Source organism: Gavia stellata, chromosome 17 (assembly GCF_030936135.1).
Source record: "Gavia stellata isolate bGavSte3 chromosome 17, bGavSte3.hap2, whole genome shotgun sequence".
In the NCBI taxonomy this organism is placed as follows: Eukaryota; Metazoa; Chordata; class Aves; order Gaviiformes; family Gaviidae; genus Gavia; species Gavia stellata.
Window position 1 is genome coordinate 19428901 of NC_082610.1, and position 26797 is coordinate 19455697.

General features: G+C 40.6%; 2 protein-coding genes across 2 annotated transcripts in view; both read right to left on the reverse strand.

Moving 5' to 3' along the window:
• LOC104256763 (mucin-5B) overlaps window positions 1-7386 on the reverse strand; it is a 45205-nt gene extending 37819 nt beyond the window's left edge. Inside the window, exons 1-5 of the mRNA XM_059825711.1 lie at window positions 7305-7386; window positions 5371-5626; window positions 3795-3909; window positions 2334-2421; window positions 859-992 (exon numbers count right to left, since the gene is read on the reverse strand). Coding sequence (XP_059681694.1) covers window positions 859-992; window positions 2334-2421; window positions 3795-3909; window positions 5371-5626; window positions 7305-7386 — 675 coding nt within the window. The remainder of the gene's footprint in view (window positions 1-858; window positions 993-2333; window positions 2422-3794; window positions 3910-5370; window positions 5627-7304) is intronic.
• A 10646-nt stretch (window positions 7387-18032) lies between these two features.
• MUC2 (mucin 2, oligomeric mucus/gel-forming) overlaps window positions 18033-26797 on the reverse strand; it is a 50701-nt gene continuing 41936 nt past the window's right edge. Inside the window, exons 38-51 of the mRNA XM_059826127.1 lie at window positions 26468-26672; window positions 25967-26145; window positions 25242-25311; window positions 24820-24920; window positions 24624-24655; window positions 24272-24449; window positions 23514-23618; window positions 22857-22897; window positions 22068-22190; window positions 21501-21599; window positions 20749-20877; window positions 20319-20358; window positions 19898-20027; window positions 18033-18491 (exon numbers count right to left, since the gene is read on the reverse strand). Of these exons, the coding sequence (XP_059682110.1) occupies window positions 18236-18491; window positions 19898-20027; window positions 20319-20358; window positions 20749-20877; window positions 21501-21599; window positions 22068-22190; window positions 22857-22897; window positions 23514-23618; window positions 24272-24449; window positions 24624-24655; window positions 24820-24920; window positions 25242-25311; window positions 25967-26145; window positions 26468-26672 (1688 nt within the window). The 3' untranslated portion in view covers window positions 18033-18235. The remainder of the gene's footprint in view (window positions 18492-19897; window positions 20028-20318; window positions 20359-20748; window positions 20878-21500; window positions 21600-22067; window positions 22191-22856; window positions 22898-23513; window positions 23619-24271; window positions 24450-24623; window positions 24656-24819; window positions 24921-25241; window positions 25312-25966; window positions 26146-26467; window positions 26673-26797) is intronic.

Sequence of the window (26797 nt, forward strand, 5' to 3'; positions counted from 1 at the left end):
ATCTTTCAGGTTTATGGATGTGCATCACAATTTTTGATGACACAATTCCAGGGTCAAAGGATAATTCAGGTTGAAAGGGACCTCAGGAGATTATTCAGGCTAACTTTCTGTCATGAGGTCCTTTTTCTTGGACTGGAAGCTGTCATTCAATTGTACATTTTCCCACTATCTATTTCTTTAATACTATAATAGGATATTCTCTGGGGCCCCCAACATAAGAAGGACGTGGACCTGTTGGAGCAAGTCCAGAGGAGGGCCATAAAGATGATCAGGGGGCTGGAGCACCTCTCCTATGAGGACAGGCTGAGTGAGTTGGGGTTGTTCAGCCTGGAGAAGAGAAGGCTCCGGGAGACCTTCTAGCAGCCTGCCAGTACCTGAAGGGGCCTCCAAGGAAGCTGGAGAGGGACTTCTTACAAGAGCATGTAGTGATAGGACAAGGGGTAATGGCTTTAAACTGAAAGAGGGTAGATTTAGATTAGATATAAGGAAGAAATTCTTCACCATGAGGGTGGTGAGGCACTGGAACAGGTTGCCCAGGGAAGCTGTGGATGCCCCAACCCTGGCAGTGTTCAAGGCCAGATTGGACGGGGCTTTGAGCAACCTGGTCTGGTGGAAGATGTCCCTGCCCATGGCAGGGGGTTGGACGAGATGATCTTTAAGGTCCCTTCCAACCCAAACCATTCTATGATGATTCTGTGATACTCTTTCAGCTATAAGGTCAACATTTTGCTCAGATTCATGCGTAGACTCCTGAAAAATTCATTTCAGTGCATGCTCTGTAATTAACACTTGTTTCAACACAGTCTCTCCAGGGCTGTAGTTCAGGAGGGTTTATACTTCTTGGCCACACATACTTACATATTTACTGCATCTGTCATTTTCCCTCCTAGGATGTCTTCCAGTGTGGTCATCTGGACTCACATCAGCACATTTTTCTGATGGATCCTCTACTTTGTGGAAGTTCCCAAACTGCCTCGGATGCATTTTATACCCTGCAAAATCCCCAGATGCATCTGAGTAACTGCCTGCAATTCTTTAGATCACTTAATGGGTTATAAAGATGCACTTAATCTTTGGGCTCTAAGACAGTATGCTCTTCACCAAATGCCCAAATTTAACCACAGCATCCATATTATAGAAGACGACAGCCAGATATAACTTCTGTTGAGCAAGAGCTGTGAGTCTGGCACATTTGTATCAAGGCCTGCTGTCAGCCTGGGCATTTATAATCGTATGAGGCTCTTGACCTTTCTATTGCACCTCATCACTTCCAAAGACTTCTGCTCATTATGGTTGTATTTGATCTTACAGAGTTTTGTATTTGCACGTGTGATGGTCATACATTTTAGTTTGCCTTCTACTATCACAAACTAAACTACAGCCTTAGGTGCGTATGTTTGTAATCATCGGGAAATCTCCTACTTTTTACAGGCTAGAGAAGATGGGAAGAGGGAGCAGGAGGAAGACAGGCACACAATACATGTACGTAACCATGACACTAGCTAGAGGGCTGCATTTGCCCAAAGCATTACCAGAAACTTGATCCTGGATGTGAGAAATCTTTCTGACAAAGTTTGAAATTTATATATTTTTATGGAGAGAATGCATAAATTCCCATTCTCTGATTTTTTTAATTTTTTTTCTTAAGTGCAGGCCTGAGAGAATGACATCCACAAAAGCATTGTTTTCAGGTGCTTTACCACTAACTTTTCTGGAAACAGGAGGGATGATGTTATAACTTTGGCTTCAGTCCTACAGCTAATATCCCAGGATGCAGGTTTCTTTCCACTCATACAACCTGCTGCAGGATTGTAGCCTCAGCTATTTGTTGTGTTGGCCTCTTTCCAGTTCAGTGCAATATCTGAAGGTGTCAGTGGATGGCACCACGGTTTCTGCAAAGATGCTCAGTGAAATCTCTCTGGCTCAGTGATGGTGCTTTCATTTCATTACAGAGGCAAAAATGACTGCACTTGATACCCAACCGTAAAATGATGAAAATGGAAGGACAGAAAATGCACTCGTGCTTCATTTGAGACTACAAGTTCCTTAAAGTTTGATACTATCAGTAGGTAACCTGGCAATGTTGCTGCATGATAGCCAGGCAATTAATTTGGGTCAAAGAGGTTTGAGACTCTTGCAGGTTTGCAAACAGCAGAGGAACACAAATCGTCCCAGAACCTCTTAAAATACACCTCCTGTATATGGAAATGTTCATGTATTTCAGAGTGTCTGTCAGGAAATCTGAAACCCTGCTTAGAGGAAAGAGGTAAGAAGTTTCATGTCACATATTAACAGTTCTGTTCTATGTGGAATATGCTGTATTCATGGCCTACCATCCAAAATCAAGTCATTCTTCTCACTGCCATCATAGTTCCCACATAGACCACATATTTTCTCTTTATAGGTTTCTTCCAGGTCCAACTACAAAACAAAAGGGAAGGGGAAACCCAGAGTTTAAAGGCTTTTCCTCACATCAGCAGCACATGTTACAAAGTGATTCACAATAGAAAAGCACAGTAGCAGAAATGCTCATTGCCAATTCATAGCAGTCTCCTTTTCCCTTGCAAACCTGCCATAAAACTTACCTGCAGACAGGTTGAATTTAAATGGGAAGATAATCCTCTAGTAATTGTCATTCCTACCTACTAAAGAGCTAACTGAAGCATGCTGAATACTGGACTAATCCTTAGACTAGTGCTTCCCAGTATAGAGACACTGGTATGCAGACATGTGGTACCTCTTGCAAGGTACAACAGCTCTACTCTGGGCAGGTCAGATAACTGCACTCTGATGCAGGATGCTGCAAAGAAGCAGCTTCTGCTCAGCTTTTAGCCATATTTGAGGTATTTTCTAGTCCATAGGCTAAATGGAAAACTTCATTGCATTTCTAGGGATGGGTCTGTCCAGCTTAACTTGTTCTGCCCATACTCGAGGGCAATAAAGAGCCAGGTTAGCTCATTATTGCCTTGCTAGATGAAACTATTGCACCTAATCACTCCTACATGCTTGGAGGGTAGTACTGGTGTCACTCAGCTCCACCAAAAAGGTGGTGCTTTTTCTACCAGTGTGTCACCCTAAAATTGTGTCCACTCTTCAGGTGGTACCTCTAATATTTCAGGTATTAATTAGTACAAGGGAAGGGGGAAAGCATATACTTCATTAAATCAGAATTTGAATACCGCTTGATTGCTTCCTGATTTTTTTTTTCTCTCTATTCACCTTCTACTCTCTCTCTGTGTCTCTGAACTGCAAAATGTGACATACAACTTTCATTTATTTAATCAGTCCTGATTGTGGAGGATAAGTGTTCATGCCCAAAAGTGTAAATACACTGTTGCAGAAGAGGATATTTTGGGATGGAGGTATGGAGGGGAACTCCCACATAGCAAGGCTTTGGAATGAGAGAGGCCAAGGTCTGAACTGGCCACACAGATTAGTTTCCCACACAAGATGTGCATCAAGACAGAGGATAACTAACAAGTCAGAGCTGGAGGGACTAGCTGTGCTGCTGCCAGTGCCCCACGGATGAACCAGGTAACTGCAGAGCTGCTATCTCCAGGATTAACAGTGGCACCTTTTGTCACAGAAAATTAGTTGGGAATGCCTGGGGGTTGTGATTTCATGCCCCTGCCCCATGAAACTATTACCTAGTTTGGTATGGCCCTATCAGCTTACGGATACAGTGATACCTCCCCCCCACAGTCTCTTATATCAACATGGTGCCTTCATCCAGCTCTACTTTTCATCATTGCTGAGGTTCACCAAGAGAAAAAAACCTAACTGGCTGTTCGTACTAGGAGAGTGTCAGCCCAGTTCCACTTGAGTGTCAGGCCCAGCTTGGAAGTGACTTGGAAGTAAGCACAGGTGTCCTCGATCAGGATGCTCTTCAAGCTGAAGGGCATCGGAACCCTGGAAATTGAAGGGAAAAAAAAAGATTGCCTTGAAAAAAAGACTGATGAAATCATCTCAGAGACATAGGAGGAAAAACTAGAATCAAAAGGTGCTAAATAAGCCATGGGGACATTCTTTTCAAGGTCAGCCTTCATCCACACAACGCATTAAATTTAGGTGTGATCACCTTGTCCACTGTGAGCTTTTACCAACCTTAATCCACAACACAATGTATTTTGGTCATGAGGGTACCAATACTACATCAGTCACTTGACTGATACCAGTGCAGCTCTGCTTGTTTATATATCCTGCATATCTGCATGTTTACAAGATCACAATACTGGGAAAATAGCCTTCCACATGAGGAGACTGCAGGTTCTCATCATCCCTCTAGGCTTTGTTTGACATTTGGGATTCACAGAGGTGTGAAAAGAGGTCTGTTCTGTTACTCATGTATTGACGTGACTCAGACGTACATTACTTTTTCATCTCACCAAGACAATTACTGTTCATTTTCCCAGAGCCTGAAAAAATTAGAAAATCAGAAAATGGCTAAAAGATAGGAGATTTCTTGCCCTTTTGATTTAGATGATACATCCGGGCTTTGCTACTATAATTACAACTGAGTGATGCTATTCTATATTTGGTTGTTTCTAGAAGGCTGTCAGAAGACAGCCCATATGCTTGCAATTTTCTCTTCAATGAGATTGTGAGGGTTTTTCCCAGAGTCAAAGCTTGCCTTGGCCCTTCATACCTATATGCTGGGAGCAGGTCACTGTGCTTCTCATGAGGGCTGCCCTTAAAATTGTGCCCAACTTTCAGCTACTGTTACATATGACTTTTTGTTTATGGAGTATTTTTACCCTCCTGTTTGCAGTTTGCTTTCTGGTTCATTTCAGATTAGAATTAAAGGTGTGGATTTTGACTTCTGAAATGTCTGTCTTTTGTGTAAGAAGATCCAAGGCAAGCTGTGATCTGCAAAGCAGTGTAATTTTCTAGATTAATCTATCCAGAAACAGTAAACTCTTTTTCTAAAAGGACCATCTGTTGCTGAACAGCAACATACACCAGCAGGGTTAGTACCACAGAAATAATGTTTTGAGAAAAAAATACAAAGTTTCTACAAAATCAAAACCTTCTGTAAATAAAGTGTTGATTTTACCTCCTTCCCTCCACCCCTCCCTCACAAATCAAAGCAACACTGAGGAAACCTACACGTTCTGTTTTTATAACATACACATTGCCTTTCACTTAAAATGTTGGTGTTGATCCCTGGGAGATGTGGTTTACGTGCTTCTTGTCTCCTCCACCACTATGGGGAGGACTCTTCGCAATACCCTGTTCAAAGTGCTGTGAACATATCATACACAGCCATTTGCACCTCTGCAGAATAGGACCACTTTCTAGACAGACCACCTGTTGCTGATACATACCAATAAAACTGCTGCACAAGAAAACAACAGTATGGTCTTTACTCACTTGTTCCCATTCACTGTGATGCCTGTCTCCTTCACCTCCAGGATCACTCCATCAATGGTGACAGTGAAGTAGATCAGGAAGCTATTCTTGTCACTGCGTCTGATTTGGATGTTAAAGTCCTGGTAGCTGTCATTGCAGTGTGAAGCGAAGACATACGTGCAGGTTCCAGGAAAAGTGAACTTAACGTGGTCAAATGTATGAAAGTGGAAATTGCCCCAGGTGGCACATTCACTCCTACTGACAGTAGAGACCTGGACTAAAGAAAGAGTCATAGGAGGGGAGCTTAGAAATTCACCCCACATGAGGTGCTTTGCTTTTTTTTTTGTTGTTGTTGAAAAACATTAAAGAGAGATTTTCAAAGGCAAAAATATTAACCCCTGGAAGATACTAGCTTGTGGGAAGAAGTTTCATCTCACTGAACTTTTGAAGTCCATGCCAGAGATACCTCCAATGTGAGCAGATGAGCCCAGGCTCCTTTGGAGCTAACAGTGAGAAGCAGAAGAGGTTCAGCTTCCCTACCTTACATATCTACCTAGGAAGAAGATGCTCCAAGACCGCATGTTTCTCTCCATTGTCTATAAAGGTTGCTGTAGATACATCTACACTGTAGATACATTTACAATGTAGATATTTAAAGTGATGTGAGGTGAATCCCATCCTGGCTGCCTAAATCTCATTTCTACTTTTGAAATCCTGCTTCTTATCACAGGCAAGACTTTGGTCCAAAGTCTTGAATTGAGTCCCTTCCAGGAGATATCATGGGTGGCATGACTCTTCACCAAAATGGCAGCCGCTGATCTCAGCAGTTGAGGCTGCCACCAGCTTCAGCAGTTGGCTCAGAGCTACTTGGTTTTCGTTTCAACCAAAACTCATGTCTTGGGCCTGTGAGTTGTACTTCTGTCAAAGGTATGGATACATAGTTCAAGTGCATATAAGACATCACTTCAGAAAGTAGTTTTCATGCCACTGAGCTGCACAAAGCCAATATGAATCACCTTAAATTAAATAAGATGTGCTTGCTACAAAATGCTTTTAGCATTTCTTCTAAGCCCATCTGAAAGAATGACAAATGAAAATAGGCACATTTCTTTGTGTTGTTTATGTAGCACATTTAGGGAAATGAACATAGCAACATCCATCACAGATCAAATCAAAACCAGTCATTAGTGTACTCAGTGAACTCTAAAATATTATTAAATATTCCTACCTAAGAACCAGCAGGGGAACACTGAAAAATTCAGACCTTGATGTTAGAAATGTGCAACAAAACTCCAGTGCCAAGAAGTCCTTACAGAAACAGCTTTTTAAAGGGACTGTAATATGCCATAGGTGTTTGCAGCACTGAAGTGGAGTAGGGTAATTTAGCACTTTTCTACAAAATAATGAGGGGAAATCAGAAAGTTTGGCTATTCTTGGAAGTGGAGTTGCTAGAATTACTAAGACAGCAGTAACTGTCACATCAATTTTTTGTGTAGTAAGCAACTGGGAAAAGTGTAAGACATTCAAAACCAAACCAGGAGGTAACAGTGCAGCAGACCACAAAAAAAGTGATTACTCCTAATGCAGTATTTCACACTGGTCAATCAACCCTAGCAGGCATTATGGTAACATACTTCTTCTGTAAAGAAGATATGTGAAATGTGTTGAAAAGTGTGTTACCATTTTTTTACAATGCAAACTGCATCCAGAGAGTGTCCTCTTTAATATTAGTCACTTAGGACATAAAACAGTTGATAAACTCCCTAGTAGTGACAGAAAAAAAGTAAAATACTTAAATGGTTGACAGTAAAGATGAAAATGTACAATGTTAAACAGACCTAGCATGCCTACAGCTCTTACATGAATATGTTACACATTTTCATTTGACAACTCCATTTGTCACCTATGGAGAGCAATATGTGAGCAAATAATCTGAGAATTAGATTTTTTCTTACCTATCTGAACTGGTTCTTTGCACTTGCAACAAATCCAAATTAGGCAGAAGATCCAAAATGACCTCCCCTTTTTTATTTCCATCTTGCCATGAAGCGGTAACTTGAAAATCCTTCCAGGTATGTGTTTTTTTCTTGGCTTATAGGCAGATTTTTATAGTCCAGGAATTTGGCATAAGAACAAAACATTGATGGCAGGGTCCCTGAAAGGTGGAGCTTCATTCAATTTCCTTTCAGTGGTTCATGTTTAGCACCCAGCAACCTCCTGTCTTTCAGAAAAGACAGGTATCCAGTTCTCTCTTGCTTTAAGTGGAGGCAGAGAGCTGTCCTTTTCTTATTTCCTTTCTTCAATATAGGTCCCCCCACCCCTACATTGTTGCTTTTTCTTTGGCAACAATAGTTTTTCATAACATCTGATTAGTAACAAGCAATCGCTGCCCTCTTTCAGAGCTTTTCTCTGGCTTGCACATCAGCACAGTCCCCCAGCTCAAGAAAAAGTGTTTGTTGCCTCTGCTAGCTTGAAGGCGACTTCTAAATGTTAGAGCAAAAAATATTGTAAGGTCAGGCATAATGTATGGTTTATTTAGAGCAAAAAATTTTGGCAGAAGGGCAATGTCCTTTAAGAAGTATATCCAAAATATCTTACAAAAAAGGCCAGAGATTTACTGCTTCAACAGACCAGGAATGACATTAGTCCACACCGTCCAAACTTCTCGCCTCTACTGCACAAATGGGATTTAATTGTACCAGTCAGACATGGAAAGTTAATTAATTCTTTATGCACACAGAGGTGGTATTTTCTCCAAACAGCATAAGGGAGCAGTGCCCAAGTCCCAGTGAAATGTAGACCACAATTAATTCCTTCACCTCCTAAATTACGTGGCTGCAAAAGGGTCCCTTGGTGTTATCAGAGTGCTTTAATATCCTATCACATACCCATAAAAATCCCAGCAGGCTCAGTCATGAGCTAACCTAACATTCCACTGTAGGACAGTTCTTAGGTATCCTCTCACAGATGTTTGATGTCAGTAATTTTAGGATCTCTTTTAGAGATTTACTTGCTTTGTTGGCACAAGTTGACCTAACACTTCTTCACCTTATCTGTGCCGTGGGGGAACTGCCTCTGACACAGAGGAAGCCTCTCACCTAGTCCCAGCAAATCAAACACGGGTAACAGAAGTTCCCACACTTTCAACTGCTCCATGGCCCTTTGGGAATACACTAATGCCAGAATGATTGCCAGTAGTAAGTGGGCACAAATAGGGTTTAAAGTGGACTTAGGTCTCACCCTTGTTACAAGTCCTCAGGTCGAGTCTGTCCATGCACTCACTGGGGAATATACATGCCCTTTTATCTGGCTGGCAGACAGTAAGCTGGTCCTTGAGAATTGTGTCTTACTCACTGCTTTACCAAGCGTTCTGGCATTTACAAAGTTAAGTGTCCTAAAGCTGGCCCACTGCTTCTTCCAGCTGTTCCCCCTATGCAGTTATGAGCCGCTTACTAAGTGGCTTACAGAACGCAAACGTCTGCCAGATGAAGATTTGCTGCTGCTGTTGCTCTTAAGAAAATCCTGCACTAGCAGGGAAAAGCATTGTGCAGTACATGAAACATGAGTTCATGTTACCCCTTTCCCACTGTCTGTGCCCCATTAATTCCATTGTCAGTCGCACTTGAGGCAGGGCACTACTGGAAGGTAAAGTCTGTTCTTGAAGCCCTGCCATTTTGGCTGGAATACAGAACCAACAGACTTTAAGGCACCAGTGATGGAAGTAATAGGCTTCTGCTGCTTTTCCTTTTCATCACAACGCATCTTCCCTGCTGATCTTCATCCAAATAGTTACAAAGTAAACCAGTAGAATATCTAGTAGATAAATCGAACTGCGAGAATATGGCATTGTAGATAGAAGGATGATCTGAAATCAAATGCAGTACAATAATAACACTCAAATTCAGCAGATTCGCATGGTAACTTTCAAATTGAGTTCTTGGTCGGGCCACAGAGCAGTGTTAATGGCAGGTGTGGGGAAGGGCTGTGAAGCCCAGGAGAAAAAAACACATAGGTCGGTAGACCACAGACACTGACAAAGAGAGCTTAGTTGAGGATAAAGATGGAAAGCCAAAACCTCTTCATTTTCCCAAATCAAAGCTAGTGTCAATATCCAAATGCAGAACTGTTCCAAGATAGAGTAAATTTTTTTTAATCTTGGTCCTCCTCCTTTCCCATTCCCACCCAGGCAATCAAGGCACCTATTTCATTTGTATTGGCATGAGAGCAGAAAGAAGAGTAAGACTCTAGGAGTATGAATCCTGACCCTAGAAAAAAATCCCTTTATTCCCAGCAGACAGCACAAAAGCAGCAGGAACCACATATGAACTACTTGCCAAAGACACCCTTCAGGTTGGAGTAGTCCTTAGATGACAAAGGCTGACCACTGCAACTCCCATCCCTTTGACTTCTACATGTGGCATGGTTCAGGGGCAAGCCAGGGTGGGCAGGAGGGATGAGCTAAGGCATGATTTCCCTCTGCAAGCCCCAGTTAGCACTTAGGGGCTGGGGAAGAACATGAACAGCACATGATAAAACTGTGTCCAATGAACAGACAGAATAAAACAAATAATTAATTGAACCACCATCCATTTATGCTCCACTCAGCAGAGGAACTAGTATCAGCCATCTGGGATCCTTGCCTGAGAAAAGCAAGAGCACATCTCTTGCTACTCAGAGAAACAGGAAATCCAGTCCTCTTGCTCTGTACCCAGCCATTTTCTTACCTCTGCTTGTCTGCTCTGTCATTTTTGCCATTCCTTTGCCATTTCTTGGGGAGCAGAGTTCCTGTCAGTGACTACTAACCAGAGCTGCTGCTTCTGGCTTCTCTGCAGAGAGTCCTGGCTACACTCCTTAGAAATCACTGGATGTTTCAATCCCCCGCAATGGGCTACTGACAGGGGAAGGATATTTGCATTCAATCAAGTTTTTATATTCGAGTGTGGCAACACTGAGGATTTCAGAAGAAATACATGGTAGCTTTCAGAAGGAAATTCAGACTGACAGGGATCTTGTGAATATGTTGATCACTTACCACTGAATCATTGCTATTGCAGGCACGAAAGTCATAACTATTCTCCTTGCAGTGACATACTGGGATTAATAACTCTTCCCTTTATTGGGCCCTGCGGCATAAGAGGCCTTCACTCTGCTGCAGCTGTACTAGCAAAAAGAACAATTCCTCCTGGCCCCTTTACAGCCCATTTCATGGATCATTTGCCATTAAAGGGTATGTGATTTTAGTAAATACAACAGGTAAATATTAACTCAGCTTCTTTATCGCCACTGACTCACTGGAGATAAACCGTCATGAAGCTAATGTAACAAGCCAGTGACTCACATCTCATATTTTTTGATACACACTTGGTAAAGAGGCACTCAAACTGGGGGCATCTAGTGGATTAATGCCATTCCCAGCCAGCCACTGTACTGAAACCTGGCAGTTGCATTTGTATCATAACCTTCTGTCAAAAGGTGATCCCATACGTACTGTAAAGTGTTAAGGCTACCAAGACTTTTGTAACACACCATTGTGGGTCAGTGCAAGCACTGGTGGGGTTCAGCCTGGAAATCCTCTAATACTGCAGTTCATTTCAAGCAAAGCTGGTACTGCTTCTTAAAATGTGAATCCATTATAAAATAGTGTTTTACAAGTACTGCCTAGGTAGTAACTCTAGAGAAATGTTGTGTACTTCATTAACAAGTTAATGTTAACCAGGAAACCAATTAATTTGGATGTGGTGTCAAGTCCTCTTGTGCCAATAATCCACATGTTTTTGAAGTGAAGTGAATTTGTTTTCTGAAGTGAATTTGGCAAAATATTTTGCATAACTGATGGTTACAACAATATTTTGCACATTCTAAATTGCCAGAAGAATTTAAGAACAACATGGATTCTACTTTTATCCTTGGTATAATCCCATAGAATTTAGGAAATTCACATCAAAGATTTACTTGATCCATGAGGTTTGCATCCACCACACAGTTTGAAATGGCTGGCAGTAAGTATAAGGTGATCTGTAACAGGCAGAGGAAAAGCAGGGAATGGCTCTCTGTCATTAATTGTCAACTAAAATACATGAAGAATGCCTTCAGTATTTAAATTTTGATATAGGAGATGGCTGCGTGTTTTCTTACGTTTTGCCTTAGAATGAACACAAAGCTCCTTAACCTCTTATCTTGCCATGGGGTTCCTTGACTTTTCCTGAACTAATCAAGAGATTTAGTTACTCCTGTTTGCAAGGAATCAGTTCAGCTCCTCTTTTCTGTTTTGTTTTGTTTTTTTTTTAAGAAGATGTAGATCTTTCAAAATCCACATACAAGGAGTAATGACACGGCTGATTGGCTTTTGTGCACACAGGTCTCATTGACCTATCGGCACTTCCTCACGTAAGAAAGACTCCCTGCATAGAAAGCCAACTCATCAGGAGGTTGGGCCCTTGAGCTTTTTCTACTTGAAAGATTTTTCTTTAAACAACCTTCCTGATAAAAAATATGGAGTAGCAGAACAAAGGGAACCCAGGGACCCATGTGAGGAAGGATATGAACATTCTGCTTTAAGAATTAGAGCTTTATGGGTTTCAGGCTAGAACAGATTCCACCCCTTTTTTAAAAAGCAATTTCTTATTTCATGAACGCCAAGACAATTCAGAAGAGGCCACTGCATACTTAATACTGAAGTCTGTATAACCCTGAAATTACATGAAATTACATACCCAGTAACCATGTCCACCATGACTGAAAGTTACTGGAAGCCAAAAGAAAGGCAGAGAGATGGGGCAGAGAACAGGTTGAGGTGAGAAGCTAAGCAACCTTGACCTATTTTCTTTCCTAAATTGGACTTACACTATGTCCCTATTAAGGACCTGATCTAAAATTCTGTCAGAGCATTTCTACCGGACTCATGAGATTGTGGTCCTTTCAACATGAACTGTGATATTTCGCAGTAAGCAGCTAACTTTTCTATGTCATCCAAGTTTCAGAGCTTGCCTTGCCTTGAACGCTGTAGCCACTAAAACCAAAGTAGTTTTGTAGATGGCTGAATACCAATTTTCTTTTAAATTCAAATGACTATCCAGAGAGAGGACAAACAAGACAAACGGGGCCACGGTCTTTCCCCAGGCCTCTGCTTAGCGTGTTGCGAAAGTTAGAATTAGTCACCCAATAGCTAGCTGCCCTTAGTGTGCTGTGTTTAGGTCAGGCTCCCTGTGTTTTTAAGGAGAAGAATGAGCGTACAGATCCCATAGAGCTGCAAACGAAGTGCAAGAAGTGCTCAGCTACACTAGTCCAGTGGGACAGATTATTGAAATTTCACAGGCACTGTTTAAAGCCACATTTCTTGACCAGTTCCTGTTGCTTTTTGTTACTGCTTAAAAGAGAGCTGCATAATGCAAAGGTGCTGCTTCTCAACCCCGTCTCTGCCACACTTTCTCTCTACTTTATTTCTGCCAAATAGGGTATTTGTATGTGTGTTGCTTCACTTAGCATCCGAGGTTTCTTCTCCACCTTTCTCCCCACATACATACTAATCTTTGCACGATTTGAAAATCTATGATGCTTCTCTTATTATCAGGTCAGACTGAGATTAACAGCCTTGGTATGGTCAGGCAGTAGCTTCTTCTATGACCGAAGATTAGCATTTGTGTGACTAACTGAACTAGGCTCTCATGACTAGTCCTGTATAGCTTTCAAAGCAAATGAGAAGGTTTTCACCTGCCAAATATACCGTATAATATGACCAGGAACAAATTTCCAGAATGATTCTTACAAGCTACTCTTCATAAGAGTAATTGCTTATCACTGGAAGATCCATTATTTCCTGGAACTAAGGAAGCTCAATGACAGTTGGGAGAACCTGTTTCTTTGTCAAATGTGAAGAGGAGGCTAGCCAAAAGCATAGCAAAAGGTGACATTCTGCCAAATAGGGTATTCTGCCTTTAAACCACTCTGCAACAGAAAGACGTTCCGATATGGAAGTTATTGCACTGAAGCAATATCAAAAATACATTATGAGTTCTATTATGTTTGGTTACTTTTCTCAAAGTCTTGGAATAAGGAAAAAAATACAGTGGTGTTTTTCACTGTTCTAGAGACAAGTTTCTGAAAGGAATTCAAGCATTTTACAGGTGAATGCTGAAAAATTGGAACATTAAAGGAAGTCTAGTTTTAACATACCAGATTTTAAAAGGGTGATGCTGAAAAAGAACTTACAGGATTTTCTACATTAGTGATGGGAATATGGCTTACGTAGCCTGGGTGGAAGTTATTCTGGGAGGTTGCGAGTTAATAACACAGTTGTTTGTGGTAGCCTGAAAAGATCCGAGTTAGTTTAGGAAATCTGGCCTAGGAAGAGGCCTGCTTAAATTGAAGAACTTGTTCTGCCTCAAAATACCCCTACCCCTCAAAGCTTCTGTTGGGAGATGAAATTTCAGAAATTGTGTATCAATGTTACAGTTATTTAAATGTATTTCAGTTTTGTAGGACCTAAAGTTCACAAGAATTTTCTTTCCCATGATCTTAGAGTTTGCAAGTCTATTGCTGCCTCTTTTCCTAGTATCTGAGTTTGCTTTGCTACACAAGTTCAAACAGTGTATAACCAGCACAGTAACAACATGATTATTTACTTAGGGCTTTGCCTTTGCTGAAGTCCTTTCATCAGGGCTTTTGTGCAGAGTTGCATGTGCTTAGTTCAGTGAAGTATGGTTTAGCAAAGTACAGTCCAACAGTAAACATATTGAAAATTTTATGTTACCCTTCCTCTCCTACAGCACAAAATGATAATGTTATAATACCTAGTTATATCACTAAACAAGGTAGTTATTAGATCAGAAATCCCTACCTTGTATTATTTTGGGGAGAGTTCTCCTTGGTTTGCATGTGGCTTTTTCCCCCGCTTCTGAATCCCATCTGCCTCACCTCAGATAGCAGCAGGCATTTTCCCATATTGCTAACAAGCACTTTCCTTTCTGCCCCTGGTGTTCTCAAAACACTTGTCCAGTAACGGTTCATAAAACAACTGTGCTCACTTTATCAGCAAATCTTCTAGGAACTCCTTTTTAACTACACATGAAAGTTCTCACTGTATTACTGTAGAGGCATATGAACAACATTGAGTTTCCAGTGCATTTCCAGGTAATTAGGAAGAAATTGTTTGAGCTTCAAACTACCTTGGAGAAGACTACAGCCGGGAACGAAGCCCATGTACTTCCACAGATAAGGTGCACGCCACAATCACCTTGCTACCAGGGAAGCATCCAACCTACCATAAGGAAGGCTCAGGGTGCATCTTAGGGAATACTTGTGTGTATCCCCCCCAAATGGCCCACAATGCAACAGGACAATGATTTTTTTCTTTTTGCTTATTAGAGTGGCCAAGTGTGTCAAGAGCTGCGTTGGAAGCCCTCAGCTGCAGTGCGCTTTACTCATGAGGCAACAGCACCCTCCCTGAGCTGCAGCCAACCCACTCAGGTTTGCTGCAGTGTTTGGCAGTGCTCTCCTACAGCTAGCTCTGTGCTGTGAGGGGCTTCCTGTAAGACTGCAGCTGCCTGGGAAGGATTTGCTTGAGCTTCCAGCTGCCTTGGAGGAGCCTGCACCTGAGGCAAGGACTCAAAATCACAGCCTCTGGCAACCAAGGCAATAATCACGCTACAGGTAAATCCCAGCTCCAGCCTGTACTTGCAAATTTCAGCCTGCCCGTATCTGCCCTTCCTTCCCTTAGGGAAAGCAGCAATAAGGCCATGATTTTTTTTGTTCACCAGAATGTCCAAGGAGGTTCAAGCACTTCTTTGAGGGCCTCAGGGATTTGTTCAAACCGCATGCTTAGAGGAACTCTGCTCATCTCTTGCTTAGGGACAATGTGACAAAGTGAAGCCAAACCAAGCAACTCTTGGAGAGCAAGAGCTAGGACTCTGGTTTTTGGTGCCTTCAACGGCTGTGTGGCTAGAAGTCCCACTTGCCTCCCAAGAAGCCTTCCTCCTTTTCCAAGGCAAAACTAAAACTGCTAAGTAACTGGACATGAAGAAACAGAAACAAACCAAAAAGAAACCCTTTGCCACCAATGAAAGTAGGAGGTTAGACAGAAAGTCTATGAGGAGATGAGCACAGGACTTGGGCATGGAGACATGCCAGTGTTTTAGTCACTCTGCCACCCAGCTGAACTCTTGCTACTGCTCCCTTCTTGCTAGACTCCAGATGACAACGAAATTCCTGGAGAATGGCATCATTCTTGGAGGACAAAGGGAGTCAAGCCCATTCCCTTCCAGCACCAATGCTTTTTATGAAGCTGTCAGTGCCCCTTGCAGGGGGTCCTGCCTGGGAGACAATGGGATTAGAAGGTTCCACCATCTCCTCTGAGCCCCTAAAGGGCTGACATTGCCTTCTAAGAGATTTCTTCAGTTTGTCCCCTGGGTATTCCAGAATAATCTCTGCTTGTGACCTGCAGACCCAACAGCTCTTGCTTAAGAAACAAAATGCTTGGTGGGATCAGGTAGGACAGGTTTCCATTTACTTCCAAGAGGGCTGCAGGAAGGAGCAGAAGTGCTGCTCGCTGCCACTACTACTCTCTTTTTAGGGATACACAGTTAAAGCTTCTTTCCTGCCTTTCTCTCCAAAAGACTATTTGTGGATTTCTCTGTTGGAAAAAGTTTAATCCGTTCAATTTTGTCATCCAGTTCCAGTGGAAATACAGGTGCGAACTGAACTGCAAAGTTCTAAGGTGACTAAGAGTGCAGAAAGGGGTGGAGGTTTGACATGTACAGTTTGACCTGGAACAGCCAGGCACTTGTAAGTAAGAATTCTCTGACAGCACCCGCTTGGGAGCCTGCTTGCAGGCAGCATTCTCCCAGCATCAAAACTGAAGGGGCTGCTTTAATCCAGAGTAGTGCAAAGAACACCATCCTGTGCATGCATGTAAATTCCTGTCAGAATATTTTTTTTTCAGTGCTTACTAAGAGCATACAAGTGTCTGTAGGGAAATACCAGCATTCATTCTTGTCAGAGGTAAAACCCTCTACTTGATGAAGTACAAACTCCCTTTTGGAGGTAGCTTGCTTTTTTGTGTCTGAAGTAATTTTACATTCTTAGCCATAGACTGCCCTGCAGTGGTGAAGCCAAAATCTGCAGCCTTACTTGTTTAGAAGTAGTTTGCCCATCACTAGAAAGGACAGAAGGAGCCCATGTAAACTACAGAAGAAACGAAAAAAATTAAGCAAAAGTGATTTTAGTCTTCAGTGTAAATATAGCGTACTGCAAAATGTCACTACTGACTTGGAATATTTTATCTCTTTTTCATAGGAAACAAGGCAGATTTGATCATGCCTTCTATCTGTTTGTCTCCAGAAGCTATTTGCTGACTTCAGCCAAATTTAACTGCAGAAATGAAGATCTCAAAGACCGCTAAACATCAACAGATTTTGAGAAAAGTGTTTTTTGCAAACAGCTCAAGGAAAAGTACAGCTGTAGTGTCAGCACAGAAATTGTTAGCCAGCAAAGAATCCACAGAGGGGAGCAACCTTGTAAATGCCCCAGGAGAAAAGTCTCAGTCACATCTCGCAATGAACCTAGAAATCCTTAGAAACCCATACTAAAGCAGAAGCCAAGCTTCATTAGTTCTGGAGCTTGCTTTGCAAACTGATGAAACTTTCTTCTTCTTAGATCAGCTACCTCTCCCCCTCCACAGAAATTAGCTCTCTAATCATGGTATTCTAAAGATGCAAAACTTCAGGAGTTTCATCTTCTGTGCATTCCTACCAGTGTCTCCATTCTAAGCTGCAACACATTTGGCAGGTCTAGTAGCAGTACCAAATGGTGCCACCAATTCTTTAGGTAGCGAAGATGCTTGTAGTCAGGTTGGCTGTGGCTGAAGCAGTTACTTTAAGTTCTCAGAAGGGTAAAGAACAATTAGGTTTCATTAACAGAGACAAAATAATACCAAAAGCATTTTTTCCACACGCAACAGAAGGTGTGGATACTTCAGATGATGCAAGAGAGATGTCCATCTCTCAGCTAATCTCCTTCAGCTCCTCTTACAGTAAGATCAGATAAACAGGCACTCTTTAGACTGCAATTCAGCTAACCTCCTTTGGATATGTCCTTTGTTGTGATACAAATGAATGCCAAAAATGGCTATTTCTCTCTATTTCCTGTAGAGGAAGCCTAGGATTACTAGCTCAGAGACTGGCATCTCTTTCGCAAACGTTGGAATTTGGAGACCTTTTACTACTGTACTAACTATACAACCCCCAAGGACTGTGAATGAACTTCATATTCTTATAGCTGAGGGACTACTTTCTTAGTGAAAATACATAATTGTGAGGAATTGAGACAGTTCTAACATACACAGCCCTGCTAAAATGAGATCTGCTGCTGAACTAGAAGTTTCTCCGAGTCATCCGAATCACTTCATGATGCATTATTCATCTTTGGCTTTGTTCTGGCAGACAGCATCAACTTCTGCCCCACCTTACACATTGGGTCCTCCAGACAGTACCTTCTGATATTTCAGTTTTTAAGGAGCCAGAAATAGATACCCCAAAAATTTAGGAAATATGTCAGTTGACTTCCTATAACTTGAAAAAGAACTTGTCTTCTCTTTTAAAACTCAGGCTCATCAAGACAGCATGTGAATGAGTGCAAAACCCATGTTTTTTGAAATGTGCTTTTAATCATTCGGAGAAAATAAGCTGATTTATAACAGGACCCAAAAGGCTGTGCACTTGAAAGAACACAGATTTGTGTTCTTATTTTGTGCACAGATAAATAAAGCACTGTTAAAAATAACTAGAGAGCGAACAGGATACAGTAACTGGGAAAAGCAAAGTTCAAAAGTAGTCAAGGAAGATGAAAGTGGTGCAAAGTCCTTTTAGTTGAATGCTGCTAGGTTTTTTTCTCTTCATTTTGATGTTAGGCTGATGGCCCTCTTGATACGGTTCAGAATGTGCGCCTTGTCTTTTTCTTCTCTGCTCTTTGACTCACCGGATTGTGAGATGCTGCATTCAGTGTCTTGACAGCTGCAGCTTTCCACATACACATACTTATGTAAAAGTGAATGCCCAGTGGGGCATTTCAGTTCCACATGCCTCACAGTAGTCCTTGATTCCCTGCAGCAGGAACAGCTGTGCTCCATAGAATTGGCCTCAGCAGAGTATCTGTTAATATGGAAAATGGCAACATTACTCTGTGCCAGAAGCCAGCAGGAAAGGGTGAAATTAGGTGCAGAACTCCTGTGAGAAGTTTGGAATAAAATGTAGAAGAGCCACAGTTGTGGCTAATGAAAGTGCTAAGCTCATCTGAAAGAGCAGTGGTTATAACAATATGCTTTTAAAATTCATTGCATTTGCTAAGATCTTTTCTGGTAAAACAGTTAGTTATCAAAGTCCTAGTAAAAAAAAAATGCAGTGAGTTCTAGGAGCTCAGCTTCCTTAGATTCCTCTCGTCATCGCAGCGCTGATGGATGTTAAATACACCAGATCAGACAAAGCCCTGACCTGAATAAGAAAACTGCACAGACAAGCGGCTGCAATGTCCCCTACAATGGCATCACATTAATCAATTGGCTACAAGGGCCACAACTGAATCAAAGTGCATATCCCAAACCAGGCAGTGTTAACAGGAAGGGGAAGCAGCAGCTTTCTGTTCCTATCTCACAGCAAAGTATTTTTTGCAGCCTTGTGTTCATCAGCTTCCCAAGCACCACTCCTAACCTGCAAAATCTGTCAATGTCAGGCTATAAACTGTGTCAAGAGCCATCTTTTTCTTGTATTTGTGTGCAGAGGCAACCACAGAAAGACTCTAAGATGATAAGGTATTTCAAAATACTAACAAACCCACTGGCTAATCAGGGTTCAAGCTGAGACTAAAGATCAGTTTTCTCCCATGCAAGGTGCCCTGTGGCATATTCAGTAATAGGCAGCAAATGACAGTTTCTTTGGGGAGTTAGAATTATGTTTTTCCAGGGTTTTAATAGCTCAGTACCAGGTGCCCTACTAGCCACTTTCTCATAGCCACTTTCCTGTAGATGCTCTTATCTCAGAGAAAAACGTACAGTGAAACTACTCTACTAACACCACCCCTAAAGAATTTGTTTTCTAATTTCTTTACTGTATAAATATTGCGCATGTTTGAATCTTCCTTTAAAAGATGTAAGTGTATTTCATTTTAGATGTTAATACTGAGAAGCAGCTTTTCAGCTTATGAGCATCAGGTCTGGCTGCTCTCTGGGCTCATTCCCATTACAGGAAATAACCCATGTTCTTTTGTGATGATCTCTAGCCAAGGTGGTCTGACACAAATGACAGACAAGCCAGCTTTTAATGGATGAATAGACATTATCATAGCTGTCTGAATCCCAAGGCAATTTAATACACTTTTCTGCTTTGTATTAAGGCAAATCAACTGTTCAGTCACAGATTTCATGATTTTGTGCCCATGGTTTGGGGACCTGATAGTTTCAGGTCTTCTACCATTCTGTAGTCTACCTATTTATTGTTCCTTTTATATAAACAAGCTCAGTGCCAGCAGAATTGAAATCTCATTGTCCGACCAGTTTACTTACAGTGAGAAGGTTCCACATGTTCCTTCACATTCAGTCATGACAACTCTGTCCTCAGAACGGCAGCCCTTATAGACGATGAAGTCTTTTCTTTGACGGACAGAGCACGGTGTGGAACTATCCAGAGGTGCACCTACAGGGAAAGATCAGAAAATACTTTCAGTGAAATAGCTCCAGAAGCTCCTTGCAGTTCAACATTCTCTAGGCTTCACTAGTGCACTCAAATAATTGCCTTGAGTGGTTTTTCTGCTTCAATTTAAACTTTCCCAGAGAGACCGGATAGCGAATGCTTGGAATAACAAACATAAATATAAAAAGTATCTATTTAAATACAAACATATCAGCCTCTATGGCTAGAAAATGCATTGATTTAAGAAAAAATTAATTTTCTATATTTTTGATTCAGGTACATTGGCATACTTACAGGTTTTGCAACAACCATTAGGTAAGAATGTAATAGTTCCCTAAAAGAACAAAGAAACAGGAAAAATAATATTATTTTCTTTCCTTCTGTTAAGGAGGCTTTTAGGCCAATAACTGAGGAGAGCAATTCCTCAATGGCTAGAAATAAGCAGCGAAAACTGTAGCATTGATCTGAATAAACAAGGATAATGGTCTGTTCCAGAGTTGAAATCTATCAATTTACAAAGGATTGAACTCTCACCCAGATATCTTATTTTATACACTCTATAGGTCTGTGCATGGATGCAGCAGAAACCTTTGCCCTTGGGACTGAAAAACTTTGGTGAAAGGTTATCAGAGCGTGATTTGACTTTTGTTGCTAGTTAAATGGCTGAACTAAACTGCAGTAATCTATGCATTGAGTAGAGGGTAAGTTTTCCATATTTACTTACAGGTTTGCAGCTCTCCTCATTGAATGCTGGGCAGGTAATCTCAGATGTGGAAGAGATAAGCTGGTTGTGTATATTTACACAGCTATAAATGGTGCAGTTGTCATGAGGATCATTTTTAAACTCTCCAGGCTGCAAGTGAAATACAAAATGTAGTAAGGAAAACTGAAGGGAGCTCAGACAAATTTTCCTGTGCTCTGACAATCACTTCCCTCTTGTTTCCCAGTCAATTATTTTTGAATGCCATCCGTGGAGAGAATCTTCAGTTTTACGTGGGATTTCCCTTGGAAAAGAAAAATCCCTCTGAAGTATGTAGAGTACATCAGGGTTATTAACAAAATCATCCATGCCAATGGATTTTGCCTAGGGAAAGCTAAACTTTATAAGGTAATTAAGAACAATCCTAAACTTTCACCCGACAGGGGCAATAAATTGTTTCATATGCAGGCTTTGCTAGTGTTGTTCAGTACCCAGAAATCAAATAATATAGAAAAGCCCAAGCTTCCAGACATGACAAGAAAAACCTTTCCAATGGTATTGGATTTGTCATTCCAGGAAGAGCCTTCCAGAAAATTTGATTTCTTAAGTCCCTCCTTCAGGCCAAAAAAATTGTAGATAGGCTTTGCTTTAGGTAAACCTCTGACCTTTCAGGTGCAAACTTACACTAAGCTTTATATCTGAGAAGGAGATGTTCCCTCTCTGAAAGGGGGGACTTCACAAATTTGGTAGCGAAATAGGATGTAGAGTATACTTACAGCCAAGATGAGGTCAGAATTGCTTGCTGTATGTATAACACACTTAGTCTGCACACATCTTCCACAACATTCACCTTTCACTGGTTGACGTTCATATCCCTAGATATTAAAATTAATTAAAAATGAAACCACTATGACAGATGCATTTTTGAGAAATAAATGAAAATGTACTAAACCACTAACTGATTGTGCTTTGAAGTGCACTCTAGATTTGTACCTTTCTATGCTTTTCTGTGTTCCAACCCAACGGAAGACAAGTAATAAAAGCAGGCTATAGATGGAATAAATTAAAGCACTATAATAAATATGCCTAATGATTAAATATCACTCCATTAAGTGCTCTACAGAAATTTACCAGCTAAACCTCCCAATGCGAAGTGAATACTCTAAGTTACACAGCCAAGCTTCATGCAATAGATTGCTCAAGGACAGTTGGTATGTACGCTCAAGCGGGACCTGGGATTTCTGCTCCCTGTCCGTTGCTTATACCACTCATTCATCAAACTGCTTTTCACGTACGTGGGTATTTTGGAGGGTTTTTTTATTTGTTTTAAGTTTGTCACTTACTGGTTCACAATATGTGTTGCATGGAATATGTTCACAGGAGATGATATTCAGTTGAGTGCTGACGTTAACTTCATTAGTGCAGAAACAATTCTGACACTTATCAACAAAGACTGAGGAATTAGGCTATAAATTTTAAGAAAAAAAAGGTTCATATATTAATGAGATATGACACGTGACAGACATTTCTTAATTTCCAAAAATTGTGTAAACCAAGCAATGGAAAAGGAAACAATCATAAACACTATTGGACAGCTATTTGGCTAGCTATTTATGAAGACAACATTTTAAATACTGAGTTTAATTTAACGTGTCTTTACTGAAGTCCTATATAGCAATGATAAACTCAGATATTAAAAGGACAGGTGTCATACAAATATCTGCAATAAAACAATTACTAGACCCAACAGAATTTATTAGGAATCTAAGTCTGTTTAGAATAACACTTATTTACAAATATTTTCATTTTTGAAAGCAGAGTCTTAAAACCACAATAAAGTGCTGACAGTAAATGTGGACTGACTTTTTAAAATGCATGCACACTTAACTCTAAACCCAAAACTCTCTCTGATACTGACATACAAACAAGTCTTCAGTCTCTTTCATACTCAGCAACCTTTCCAGAAAAGATTTAGGCTTTGTGAAATTGATGAACTCCTGACAGGATTTTGAAAAATTCTAAAATATGGATTGTACTAGATAAACCTCCTCATACTAGATAAACCTCCTCTGATAAAGTATACTAACTGGTCTTTTAAGTATTTTCAGAAGACTGTTGAAACAGGAACTTACCAAGAACTCTGCATTCTCATGTACACAAACCCTCTTGGGAACTGTTAACAAGGAAGGAGTTATGTGGTTATATAGGGGGGGAAAAAAAAAAAAGATCTTCACCCCACTCTAGTCAAACTCATTTCTTCCACAATGAATCACAATGCATATGGTCAAATACACTGGTTATTGCCCGTTTCTGGTAGCAGATATGACATATATACAGTATAAGAAGAAATACTGCATGTGCAAAAAGGAAGGAAGATTTGGCCCAATACACACAGTCCAGTTCATAGTCAAGAATGTCCACTCAACAGGTGTAAGTAGTTCCTTGTTTCAGTTACCAGAACAAAGCAGACTTTGTAAAGCTATCTTCTGTTGGGGATGCTTACAGGGACATTTTGCCAGATTAAGCTGAGACCACAGTCTTGGTTAATTCTGTAGCTGTTCCTACATGTGCTTACAAACTGAACTTGAGCCCCCTGAGCTATACCTGATTTCATAGTTCTTCGTCGTAACCATAGCAGTAGTAACCAATGTTAATAGTAACCAATTGGTAGAATCTGACTGTGTTTATTACCTCTTTCAATAGGCTATTACATACAGTCTTACTAAGTGTGATGCTAAATTATGTAATATATAATGCTAATCATTGTAATATATTTCCAAGGGACTTACCACACTCGTACACAGGACAGCACTGACCACTGGGAATATAAGAATGAACTTCAAATCCCAGTGTACACTTGCGGGCTTTAGCTGTGCACAAGCTTGTATTGCATTCTGAAAAAAATAAAAAAAAAAAGGAGTAAGCCAGAAAGTAGACTAAATCACAGCTACTAGAAATAAGCATCTATCAAAGCGTTTAGGATAGACTTTCCACTGCTAGGAAACAGTCCAGACCCTCTCCAAAGAATAAATTGCAGAAAGAGAACACTTTTTCCTAATGAATCCAGGCACTGGATTGGTGGACTGCAGTAGTTTATGAAACTTTTTCTACTATGTAATTACCAAGTGCTAAAAAAGTATCACAATTCTTTGCAGAGAAGTAGTAGACAACTGTTACTCTCTCCAAGGTTGTAGGCAAGTGCCGCAAAATGAGAACTCACACAGAATTCCATAATCTATCTGCATTTTACTTGAATAAAATGTGGTCCTGAACTCAAGCACATAGATTCAATTATGTTGAATCCCATGATTGTGAATTCAGTTATGCTGAGTCATTGCAATATTAAAACGTATTTTCACTAACACTGAGCAAGCTGATTTTAAAAAGCATGAGGAAAGATACTATTTTGTAACTCCCTGCTGCAGGTGTCTGGTGCTAAACTAGTTCAGTTCTCTTTTCCTTTCTATTCCTAAAAAAGATATAGAAAGACTAGAAACAAAAGTATAAACTCACTGCAGAAAGACTAGAAACAAAAGTATAAACTCACTGCAGGTGACAATGGGGCAGCAGGGGTCTTCAGAATTTACTTCATTGACTTCATAGAAGCCTTCTCCATCACAACTCATCTTATTTTGTTTGGGACATTCATGAGGCCCACATACAATGCCATTTTCACCTTCCAAGCAAATACAGTCCTGACAGTCTACTGTAAACTTTTCCCCAAACTGTCATTAAAGAAAATAAAGTGAGTGATTGCATGGTTACCAATTAAAAAGAACAGAAGTAAAAACAGGAATTAAAAGTTGGGAGACCACAAAACAAGACTGCACCAGTGGAGATCACTCTCCTCTCCCCACCCCCAGCCTCTACTTGAAATACAAAAGCATATGGCAGCATACCTCTCTTGGTATCTTATCCACTCCAACACAGCCTGTGAAAACATCAAAACAAATTTCCATTACCACTCATATAACAGCAGACATCTCTACTATATGCTGTAGGAGTACTGCATACAGTCAGATCTCTGTTGCATACAGGAGAAGGAAACAACAAAGAGGAAATAAACATGCATCCAAGTGAAGCAGTAAAACTCACCACAGGTTTTCACACAGACATCCACACCCGAGTCATACAGCATTGTTCCATTAGGACAGAAACAGCCTTCCACTTGTTTAGTTGAAGTTTCATTTTGTTGACTGTATGAGACAAAATATTCAGAGGAACACCATTAGTGTCATAGGCATGCAGAGAAAGATTATGCCAAATTACCTTTCACTGAAGATACAGTGGCTAATGATCTGCACATTTGTGATTTAGGGATTGTCAGCGTTCATGTTTGGTATAGCCAAACAACATAAACAGTACAGGCACACAGATTTAGGATCAAGAGAACAGTGGTACCAAATCTGACAGTCAGTTTAAGACATGACAGGAGGTTGATTTCTCTCATCTACCTATGTGTTAGATATGACTGAACAGTTGTATGAGCTATAACTAACAGTGAAGGAATTATTTACCTTGATTTGCAGGTTATCTCTTTAATAGGACCACATGCTCTGTATTCTTTATTTGAGGGGCATTTATAAGCTGGAATGGGAGAACAAAAAGGAGGAAGAGCTCAGTAACAACATCATATAAAAGCTCCATGACCTTATGCCAAGAAATTAAACACAGACTACTCATTTTCCTGTGCATCTTTGACAATCTTGAGAAGCAAAGAGAAAAAACCCCAGCTATCAGACTCACGTCTCTGGATGGAATTATTTTATGCAACTTAGCCATAGAGATATAGCACCGTACTTTACATTAAGGAGATAAAGCCAAGACTCTACATTTTGATTACAGTTTTTTTTGTAAGTTCAGTCTCTTCTGCACAAGTTCTTAAAGGGGAGTGTATTCCTACCCTCTGTCCTCTTCTTACTACAGCTGAAAATTAATGTATATGTCACTAAATACAGTGATTTGCTGATGCCTGCAAAACACAAAACTGCCTGTGTACAAAAAAGTATCTGCTGATGCAGATGTTTCTGGCACAGTCAATAGATGTATATTTTTGCAGGCTCATTTATAATTTCCATTGTTAAAAATGTTACCTGTAAAATTACTTAAGGAAAGCAGCTGATGTGATGTATTGGTGTTTTCATTGCTCAGAAAGCAATGTGACTTACTGTTAGGACATTATTGCCAAAACAGTTCCACATAAGCTTCCCTAATAGTTCAAGATAAATGGCCAAATACTTACAGCAAACACCATTGGTATGACTTCTCCAGTCAATGCATACACTTTGGTCAGCACAGGTGGCAGCATAGATCTGCAGACTTGAGCATTCCAGGTCTAAGTTGGGAAGTGCACAACTATCAAAAACGCAGGCTGCATAGTACTTTTCAGGCCGGACAAAGCCATGGCATGGCTCGAACACACTAGAAACAGAAACTTTTATCATTATTAGTTACTTTGTTTTCTGCTAAGTGAGCATGGGAAAAGGCAAGAGCATAGGACAGCGGAGGGCAGGTAGCGATGAAGAATGTGAGAACATCAAGAAAGGTTAATGTAGCAGCCAGAGGGTTGGAAGCAAACTATCAGCAAAGAATGACATCTAGAAACAGTAAAAGGAATGGAAGCAACCCACAAAGCTACAAGAAATGGAGCAATAGTTAGAAACACTTTTTACTGAGAAATGAATTGTAAAATTGTTGCTTAATTTGAAGATCAAAGGCTTATAAACAACAGAGGAACGTCTACCTTCCCAAAAGAAGCTTGCAGATGGAAGATTCTTTGCAAGGCTGCTTTGGGGTTGTGCTAGGTGTTTTTGTAGGAATTAGGCCTGAAGAGCACTGTGGTTTGGAGGGATCAACAACTTGCCAGTGATCTGCCATTGTTTCACAGTTTTCTGCAATGTTTCCATTTGGCAACATGCAGTCATCTGCTGTGTTGTTATTGCAAGTACCTAAAATTGGTAAGGGGAGAAAGAATTCACTCACAGATTTGTTACCAAATTCCATTCATCTTTGTAGCAGGGCTGTCATTTATCTGTCTGTGGTTTTCTGAGAGTACAAAAATTAGAAGAGTAAG